Below are 10,963 nucleotides of genomic sequence, written 5' to 3'. Positions count from 1 at the left end.
AAACTATGAAGTATTGTAATGCTGATCAATCATATTAAAATGTTCATGATAAGGCAGCCCGTTGGGCAACAAAGCAAGACCCAAAACGTATGACTAGTATATATAGACAAGGAATTGCGACAGAGTTTTAATTCAATAAGAACATGCCATGTTTCATTTGAACACCCGTCATCGTGACAAGTCCTTTACAGGTTTGGAGTCCCTACATTTATCAAGCATTTACACAAGATGTGTACCCAGTAGATAAGGTATCGTAATGGTAACGCTGTTAGTCGACTACCCTCCTCCTCTCTCACCAGGGACAGAAAATTATTTTTATAGCGAACTTTATCCAAACATCAGGCAGCCACACTATACATGTATACACTAACATGTGTAAACAGCTTAAGAAACATCCAGGTATGGCATACCCAGTGACTCAATGGAGAATTACAACTCTGATTTGTGAAGATGATATTAAAAGTCTCTTTCAAATCAATATGTTTTGCAAAATGATGATACAATAAATTACTAGTCATCCACATCTGTACAAGCTCGAAGCACTTCATCCACGCTTATACCGTCTGCAGCTAATCGGGACTGCATCTCCCTGTCTTCAAGAACTTGACTTGCACATGCTCTTCGTACCATTCTATTCGCCTCCGGGTTTTCTGGTTCCCGTGAGGACGATATTTCAATCCCATTTAGTCCACGCGTCATGCAAATGGAGTCGCCGCTAAGAAGCATACGTTGATGTGTTAGCTGTCCCAGTAGTCCACTGCCATGTTCACTGGCAGACAGCAGCTGGTGCATATTCTCCATAGAGAGTTCTCCAGATTCGTTTTGGATTCCTGAGAATATCGAGGCGCTATTGCTCAGCATCTCTCTAAATGCGTCGTGTATGCCATCTTCACCTCCAACACGAATTAACCTCTGTTGACGTGAAGATCGGTGATGGAGACGGTTGAATACTTTTTCAATATTGTAGATTCTAATATGTCCCGAAAACATGTCGCCTATCCAGAGCTTCTTATCTGGGCCGAAGTTAATACACCATGGATCGCCCGTATGATCCTCGTCACTGCCCAGCACCATCCCGAGCAACTTTCCCTTGGCGTTGAGCACGTGGATAGACGAGGAAGAAAAGTCGTGTACGAATATAGTTCCGTCGTGGTCGCAGCAGACTGAAGTGGGAGCGAATCCGTCCGGTCGTTCTATCTCGGTCGGTCGGCCTCGCGTTGGGAAAACCATGGTTTTTCGGTAAGTTTCACACTTTCTGTCGTTTCCTAGTAAGTATACCATGTTCCGCTCCTCATCGGCAACACATACCTGCTGAGTCAAATCATTGTATGCAACGGAAATAATTCGTTTGAACGTCGAGCGTTCATTGATCCACCGGATATCGGCAAGGTTCTGGTGGGAGTCGTATATCATTACATAACTTACGCCCTCTTCTACATCTAAAGCGCAGACAACAATGCCGTCGTCCCTATAGTTACATAGCGATGTAGGATGATAATTTCCAGTATCAATGAACGGTTCAGGTCCAGATGGAAGACATCTCATAACAGAAGCAAACCCTTGACAGATGGCGAGCAAGCCATCCTTCTCATTCCAGCATATGTCCAGTGTTTTACCACGTCCTACGGTACGTTTGTCCTCTACGTGTCCAGAGTCGTTGAATTTGAATACATCAGCTCCCTCATCTAGTAACACCCAGGCACTATATGCAGAAACTGGTAAAATTTTTGTGACACGTGAAGCCCCCGAGACACTAAATTCGCCCCACAAATCCCCACAGTAGCACGAGCGGACGAATCCATTTAACAGGTACTGTATTGTTCCCCTCATAGTAGGATCATCTGGGTACAAAGTAGAATCATCAATGTTGTCAGAGTTACGGCATTTATTATTGTCGTCGCTACTTTTCCCGTGATTTTCAAAACACGGCTTGCACAGGCAAACAGAGCAAGACTCGCACTCAATCAGTGGTACTTCGCTCCTTGAATCACACGAATCGCAAATATAAACATTAATCGTTGATACGAAGAAGTTTGTTAATAAAGAATCAACATTTTTCTCCCTTGGCAATTTTGTTACCTGTCTACATATCGGACACGTAATGTTAGAAGGATTTTTCGCCAAGGAGTGGATTTTTTTAAGACACACAGAACAGAGAGTATGTTTGCATTCTAACAGTTTAGGAGATCTGTACTCGTTCATACATATGGGACATTCCTCCATCACCAGGCCTCTTACTTCTTCCGATCCTCTGCCACTAGGCCTAAACCGTCCTCAGGCTGCTCAGTCACCGGAACTATACCGTCCTCGCGCTCCTTCGTCAAGGCCTCTAGCCTCCTCTGTTGTCCTCGCGCTCCTCCGTCACCAGAGCCCTGCCGTCCTCACGCTCATCCGTCACCAGAACTATAACCTTCTTATGAGTCTCAGTCACCAGACCGCTACCGCCCATGTGCTCCTCAGTCCCCGGCATTCAACTGAAAAACAAAACACGTCAAATAGTCAATGTGTTGCGCAGCTACGAAATCAGTAAGTCTCATCAGTAAATTTCTATAGTGCAAGTCGTCGTAGTTTTGAAACATCGTTAGTCCAGAAACAACAGGCTTCAGAAGAAAGTTCGGAAAACATCTGAAGTATTCTGACTAATTACAATGTAAACAAAGTTTTTGTTTTGTTATGATGAATATCAAATCAAATCCAACAAAGTAATCCTTGACATATGTACAGATTATTGCATGCAAGAAATAACCCCGGTAGGCTCTAGAGGAGATCCAAAGGAGAAGTGTACGAGTAATAAACAAGAGAGGTAGCTATAGAGGGATCGCAAGGCGAGTGGATATACCAGAACTTCTCATAAACGCGAGACATCATACGACGTCATAAGGGGGCTAACAAGAGATGATTTTAGGGCGGGCGACATTTGCCAAGCAGTGACTCTAGATCTGATTGAGAGATCGAAGCGTGAGTCACCAACGACTCTGGATCTGATAGGGAGATCCTAGCGTGAGTCACCAGTGACTCTGGATCTGATTGAGAGATCCAAGCGTGAGTCACCAGCGACTCTGGATCTGATAGGGAGATCCTAGCGTGAGTCAACAGTGACTCTGGATCTGATTGAGATATTCAAGTGTGAGTCACCAGTGACTGCATCTGATTGAAAGATCAAAGCGTGAGTCACGAACGACTCTGGATCTGATTGAGAGATCCAAGCGTGAGTCAACAGTGACTCTGGATCTGATTGATTAATCCAAGCGCGCGTCACCAGCGACTCTGGATCTGTTTGAGAGATTCAAGCGTGAGTCACCAGTGACTCTGCATTTGATTGAAAGATCAAAGCGTGAGTCACCAACGACTCTGGATCTGATTGAGAGATCCAAGCTTGAGTCACCAGTGACTATGAATCTGATTGAGAGATTCAAGCGTGAGTCACCCGACTCTGGATCTGATTTAGATATCAAAGCTTGAGTCACCAGCGACTCTGGATCTGATTTAGATATCAAAGCGTGAGTCACCAGCGACTCTGGATCTGATTGAGCGATCCAAGCTTGAGTCACCAGTGACTCTGGATCTGATTGTGAGATTCAAGCGTGAGTCACCAGCGACTCTGGATCTGATTGAGCGATCCAAGCTTGAGTCACCAGTGACTATGAATCTGATTGAGAGATTCAAGCGTGAGTCACCAGCGACTCTGGATCTGATTTAGATATCAAAGCGTGAGTCACGAACGACTCTGGATCTGATTGAGAGATCCAAGCGTGAGTCACCAGTGGCTCTGGATCTGATTGAGAGATTCAAGCGTGAGTCACCAGCGACCCCAACAGTAGATCAGGACCCGCCAGAGTTCACTGAGCAAGGATGGATAATTTTACGTACAGCGTATGACATTGAATATAGTCCTGATGAAGAAGTTAGCCTGAAAGTTATGACCAGGAGAAAATATATCAGTTGGTTAAAGGTACTGAAGAAATTGATCAAGGAGATAATCTTGAAGAAGAAATGCCAGCATCACTGCAGGAGCTAAAAGACGCCCTCAAAAGATGGCAAGATACCTACACTTAGCGTTAGGAGAGGTAACATTCATCGGTTGAACCTGAAAAGGACGTCTATGCTTTGTTCTTTTGGGTATTATACTGTGAGTAACTTACTCACAATATAATACCCAAAAGAACAGGGCGATGTGAAGGTAAATTGTAAAAGTACAGAAATGTACGCTGGTGACAGGAAATAAAACCATCACTACACAAATTAACAAACAATCTTTCACCAGGACGCTTCCAATATTAGTAAACCAAAGTGTTGATGGAGCTCATCCTTCTGACGGACCAAAGGACGAACGGAATGACAAGGACAATAGTACAAGGCACGGGAGATATGGACAATAGTACAAGGCACGGGAGTGATGGACAATAGTACAAGGCACGGGAGTGATAGACAATAGTACAAGGCACGGGAGTGATGGATAATAGTACAAGGCACGGGAGTGATAGACAATAGTACAAGGCACGGGAGTGATGGATAATAGTACAAGGCACGGGAGTGATGGGCAATAGTACAAGGCACGGGAGTGATGGGCAATAGTACAAGGCACGGGAGTGATGGATAATAGTACAAGGCACGGGAGTGATGGATAATAGTACAAGGCACGGGAGTGATGGGCAATAGTACAAGGCACGGGAGTGATGGAAAATAGTACAAGGCACGGGAGTGATGGAAAATAGTACAAGGCACGGGAGTGATGGAAAATAGTACAAGGCACGGGAGTGATGGAAAATAGTACAAGGCACGGGAGTGATGGAAAATAGTACAAGGCACGGGAGTGATAGACAATAGTACAAGGCACGGGAGATATGGACAATAGAACAAGGCACGGGAGAGATGGACAATAGTACAAGGCACGGAAGTGATGGACAATAGTACAAGCAGAATGGTTAGGAAAGTGTATAGTGTCAACTTCTGTCGTCAGTGTCGGAAAACATTGTCCTCATTATAACAAAATAAATATGCAAAATATCTCTCTATGTCTCTCTCTCTCTCTCTCATAAGATTAGTACAAATGGTTGTGTATATTGTATATACAGATGTTTTATTTTAGGGAAAGGGCTTTAAATAAGTTGTACAACTTGTGCCCAATCCTGTTGCATCAAATCAAAAACCATCGAATTAATATGCGATTATCAAGAAACAGCCATGATCATATAACGTCAGATTGCGAATTAATATTTTGTTTGTTTTTTGTTTGTTTGAGGAATCAGATTAAGCTGAAGTTAACATTGTGTAGATGGTATCCAGCCATATACAATTTGCCAGAATTTCCAGACTGTGAGTTTAATTGATATCGAACTGACGACTCTGAATAGGGTAACATAGACTGGTAGCATTGCATGTCCTGATTCTGAGCACTGATGAGAATTTTTTCGAATGAACTAGTTTGAGGGAAATTAAACAAAAAAAAAGGCCCAATGTTGTCGATCAAAGATATTTCTTAATTTTAGCTGGAAAGTCGGTTTGCAATCATTATCTTTACTCTACACAGAGACGTATATACTTTATATGTCTCTGCTCTACAGTGAGAACTTATCCAATCATGTCGTCATTGAACAGCACTACGTCGTGATCAGTTTCTGTGCCGGAATAATCATATTGAAAAAAAGTTATATACTGTGGTACCTCTCAGGTCCAAAAATATGGAAATATATCAGTGAAAAATGTTTACAAAATAACTTAAACGTTTTATAATCTTATTCCGTGATTACATTTATCTCGAAAATATGATTAAATTATGAGATTCAAACAGTTGTTTTTCACCCTATACATGTAGCATACACAATTTATAATTTAACATCTTGGTTAAATAATGAAAATCATCTCGATCCACTCCCTTAGCATACTTGGGTATGACATTTGTGTACAAGTAAATAAATAACACTTATAATTAACACCTGTGTCAAGTGCTGACAGCAGGAGGCCCAAGATACCTATATAGCTGTGTACAGGTATGACATCAAAGGGATGTCAGCAGGTCGGCAAGGGGGTTCCTGAAGTTAGTATGTAGATTGGTGTAGATTATGTGTCTTCCAATTTTCAATTTAACAACAATGTCCTCAGGTGAGATAACGAGGAATTGTATAAGCAGAGACGTATATATTACGTCTCTGGTATCAGTTTCGCTCAGATGATCCTTTCTTCTAAAGTATGCTGTGCACACACGTACTAATTAGACTTCTGGTTGCTATATATATAGTTATTTATATTTACAGGTTCATTTCTTTATCTGGTAGGGTTGGAGTATTCAGCTCCCACTGTTGATTCCTCTCCTTTTAAAATATGATGGTTAAAATATGTGATTTTTAAAAGCATGGTCAGTGCCAAACAGTCAATTTGTTACATTGTTCACTTTTGACTGATTGGACTTCCATATATATGTAACTAATAAAAAGATGGCTTGAATTTTTTCGGATGATTTTTCCAGTGGCTGTTGAGCCGTGACTTGAAGGTGTTGAGCGTTGGAGAGATTACTACCTCCTCTGTTAGAGAGTTCCGCAGATTTATCACTCTGTTGCTGTAGAAATTACCATATTTGTTTAATCTGCATGGTCTTTTGAATAGTTTCCTGGAGTGCCCTCTGGTTCGGTTGTCTTCAGCTTCATGAAATAGTTTGCCCTTGTCAAGAAATGTCCATGTTGTTTAGTATTTTGTAGGTTTGAATTACATCAGCTCGATGTATTCTATACTTAGGCGTTCTTCGTATGGTACGTTTTTAAGAGTTCATGATCAATTACAAGAAAAATATAAATAAATGAAATGCCTAACTACTGTCACAGAGTCACATTATATGTAAACCACAATCAGTACAACTGCATCACTCGACAGATGAAAGTCAGAAACAAGGCAAATAATGCTGGACCATGCTACATATCTGATCAGGTGGTTCATTGATAAATTACTTATCTTCGCATTTACATATAACGGACAGGTTCTCCCTCTGCAATATTATTAGAAGTGGTGTGTATATATTCATTATGTGCTAAATTCCTTGGATTGCTTACAGAATAAAAACGTTTCAATTTGTATGCCTGGGAGTGAAAAAAAACATGGGTTGCTGATCATTTTGAGTATTGATTATTGTACCGGTGCATTTTTTGTCAATTCCAATCGTATATCTACGAATTGTAAAGAAAGGGATGCGGTGCGCCAGAGACGTATCCGTGATATTATATTTAATTTAACGTAGGTGCGCCTATGTTAATTTGACTCAATTTTTAATCAATTGTAAGGTGTTCATCAGAGGGATCTTGGTGCCCACCTTTGTACCATCTTCATTAGTTCTTTGTCAGTTCGATCTTTTCTCTTCTTTCCTCTAATCTGTTTGATCGAGTCATGTTAACAGTAAATGCACTTTGAGGTAACATTTGATCTAAACTTAATACTGATGTGTATGAAAGCCAACCTTCAAAGTGAGTTTGTCATTTCACATATTTACTAGTACAGTACGTAATGTGAAAGAAATAGAATCGATCAATGCAATATGAGAAAGATCTGTTTAGTTCTTCTTTTAATCCATTTTGTTTTTATGATCAGTCTCAAAATATAACATACACAACGAGGGATCAAGGGGAACCTACATTTAAAATTTAAGAAAGATCCCTCCCGTACTTCCCGAGAAATAGCGATAACAAACTTTCACTATCAAAATCCAAGATGGCTGCCTGTCGGCCATGTTGTTTATCCGATCAGTCTCTAAAATTGCCCTGCACAGCTAGGACCAAGGGGAACCTACATATAAAATTTAAGAAAGATCCCTCTAGTTCTTCCGGAGAAATAGCGGTAACAAACCTACAATATCAAAACCAAAGATGGCTGCCTGTCGGCCATGTTGTTTATCCGATCAGTCTCAAAAAAATGCCCTGCACAGCTAAGGACCAAGGGGAACCTACATATAAAATTTAAGAAAGATCCCTCTAGTTCTTCTGGAGAAATAGCGGTAACAAACCCACACTATCAAAATCCAAGATGGCTACCTGTCGGCCATGTTGCTTATCCGATCAGTCTCAAAGGTTGCACTGCACAGCTAAGGACCAAGGGGAACCTACATATAGAATTTGAGAAAGATCCCTCTGGTACTTCTTTAAAAATAGCGATAACAAACTTTCAATATAAAAATCCAAGATGGCTGCCTGTCGGCCATGTTGTTTATCCGATCAGTCTCAAAAGTTGACCTGCACAGCTTAGGACCAAGGGGAACCTGCATATAAAATTTGAGAAAGATCCCGCTGGTACTTCTTGAGAAATACCGATAACAAGAATTGTTTACGGACCGACGACGGACGACGGACCACGGACGGACCACGGACCACGGACGCAGGGTGATTTGAATAGCCCACCATCAGATGATGGTGGGCTAATAAAAAGGTATATTATTTACAGTCACTAGATTAACCACTTATGTAAAAAACACATATTTATTTAACATCCAACACACCGTTTGCCTCCTCAGGAGGAACTCATTTCATCATTACAGTTGTAAAAAAAATCATTTCTATGTATGTAGTCTTTAAATATTATCTACACAAGTAAGTGACGACGGAATATATATCATATGAGTAGCTAAAATGTTCACATATCGAACGCACGACCGAAGCTTTTGACAGTGTTGAACTTGTGACGTCACAGATGTGGGCTACCCAAAACGAGGCGATCGCCGCTGAGCCAAAGGTGTGACTTTCAGATAAATCACAATATCTCGGAAACGGAGTCAACTAAGACGAGCCGGTACCGTGTGCTTCTTGATTTAAATGTTGTGTATACTTGTAATTAAAGTGTGAAGTATAGGGGTAAAGAGTCTGGACTATGGGTATACGTTATTGATTTCTGTTTTGGCACATTCTAAAATTGACTCTATATTCATCAGTATCAAGGAAGGTCATGATGTTTCAAAAATATATCTGTTAATATATTTAAACACTTGAACACATACATTGTATTTATCCAATTTAACACACTAGGATATATACAAATTAACACATAGTAGCAAATATACAACTTAATACATTCATAAGCACACATGTCCTTCCTGGTGGTTTATGCACTTTAGAACAGGAAATAGTTATTAAATATGTTAGCCCGAAATCCCTAAACACAACTAATCCCAAATACTACCATACTTAACTCATTCATCCCTACTTTCTCAGTCTTTGATTTAGAAAGGTTCGAAAGTGACTTTAGGGGTGAATGGGTTAAGTAATGACAACACGACGGGCTCCACAGGTCACACAACGCGCGTAACTGGAAAAGTTCACAAAGGTGCACGTGATAAGAGGACAGTACCATGATCCGTCGGGTAGAACGAGTTGCTGCGACCACAGAATTTGTTACAGCTATATTTGGACCTAAACTAGTAATTTTACATGATTTAGGGGTTTAGATCGACTTTCGGTAAAACATCCACTCCCAATGCTTAGCTGCCTGTAGCCAATTCGCATGTCCCTGTGGCTGCAACCGGTACTGACTGTGATACTATGTCCCCAAAATATAAAAGTTGTGATAAGGAATACCGCCTGTACGTGTACTTACCTAGATTCATAAATGTATCCCGATACGCGCATACTTAGACGTTTGCATCACGAAGCGGCATACATCTAAGATGTCATTTTCTGTAATGATTATACGTCATGTCCATCATTAATGTGTAAAGTATTTCGGTAATCATGTACATATATGGACACCAGGACACTCCCTCTCAACCGTTACATCAGTCCTCACACAAACAGAAACTAACTTCAATGTTTCCACGAAACTGTACGCGTTCCCACACAAGTGTATGTATACACGCAGTAACGAGACGGAGCAATGCCATGTCTAATCTATAACGTTAATGTCACCACAAACATACATGTTTAACTGGCGATACTGCTATGTGCCACCATGGATTAAGATAGCACATTTAATAATAATCCAATTCCGTGGCGCTACACAATCAAGCATATTTTCAACAACTCATTTTAGGCAGTAGTCGTTGATCAGAAACGAACACATCAGTTGTACTAGTCCGCTAAAACTGGCTAGGATCTTACATCTAAAGCCACTATGAACAGATCCTATACTCTTACCCTGCGACACACACCCCTATTAGCCCTAACGGAACCCCTCCCGCTAAATCAACCAATCATTTAGGATTGTATGTGATTAAACGTCAGTACTGATATTAACACCGGCCAATCTTCTATGTCCTTTGAGCAGCGGAACAATCCCGATTCTGCAGGGAGGGAGGGCACAGAAGTCACCTCTTTGGCCTAGATGCAGTGTGTGACGGGACTATTCTTTCTCCGAACCTACAGCTCGAGGCTGTGAGAGGAGTAGAGGGGTCATATGCTCTGTAACGTATGGACTGCTTGATTGTCTCACAGTAAATTCCTAACACATACATGTACAAGTTATGCTCTTTAACGGTTTTCTATGGACTGCCTGATTGTCCCACGGTAGTTTCATAACACATTGAAGCATAAATCTGAAAAATAGTCCCACAGCCAGATTAAAATCTATCTATCCATCTAGATATTCTGCAACACCCTCTTTCGAGTAATTGTGTGCAGCGTATCTGTGGCCAATGATGGACACTCTGTTGATATGCGTTGCATACGACACAGTACAGCCTACAGGAAATGTAGGTCGACATGAGCTGATGAGGGTCTATAAATGAAACCATCGCAATAATGAAGTCTGTACAAAGGAGTAAGCTTTTTTTAATTATATGTACTTACCTGAACCATTGCTAACCAGGAGTTCAACTTCTTCCAAAGCCGACATAAAATAGTCATCGAATGGCCGCGCAGATGGCTCGCTATTCTTAAAATAGCAAATGGGAAATACCTAAATACTAAGCGAAACGGAGAACGGAACGGAGCTACTCCGAGACGCGTGCGTAATGCTTAATATGATATAAGTAACGCTCGATCGACAAACAATGGCC

The 10,963-nt window shown here is 41.1% G+C and overlaps 1 protein-coding gene across 2 annotated transcripts; it reads right to left on the bottom strand.

Moving 5' to 3' along the window:
* Nucleotides 1–10,848, bottom strand: LOC110461817. Of its 2 annotated transcripts, none has more exons than XM_021515501.1 (2): nucleotides 10,755–10,848; nucleotides 1–2,474 (listed from the first exon to the last, which is right to left on the bottom strand). In XM_021515501.1, exon 2 carries the CDS (start codon nucleotides 2,221–2,223, stop codon nucleotides 511–513), a length of 1,713 nt encoding a protein of 570 aa, XP_021371176.1. In that variant the 5' UTR covers nucleotides 2,224–2,474; nucleotides 10,755–10,848; the 3' UTR covers nucleotides 1–510. The 2 variants fall into 2 exon arrangements, with proteins under 2 accessions (XP_021371176.1, XP_021371177.1); XM_021515502.1 differs by lacking the exon at nucleotides 10,755–10,848 and adding an exon at nucleotides 9,568–10,195.
* Between the last annotated feature and the right edge of the window lie 115 nt (nucleotides 10,849–10,963).

The sequence above is a fragment of the Mizuhopecten yessoensis genome, unplaced genomic scaffold (genome assembly GCF_002113885.1).
Source record: "Mizuhopecten yessoensis strain PY_sf001 unplaced genomic scaffold, ASM211388v2 scaffold10685, whole genome shotgun sequence".
Taxonomy (NCBI): Eukaryota; Metazoa; Mollusca; class Bivalvia; order Pectinida; family Pectinidae; genus Mizuhopecten; species Mizuhopecten yessoensis.
The sequence above is the reverse complement of the archived record's forward strand: the minus strand, read 5'-3'. Positions and strand labels throughout refer to the sequence as shown.

What these genes read in the sequence shown, in the direction of transcription:
- LOC110461817 (XM_021515501.1), bottom strand. Translation starts at nt 2,223, where the DNA reads ATGGAGGAATGTCCCATATGTATGAACGAGTACAGATCTCCTAAACTG.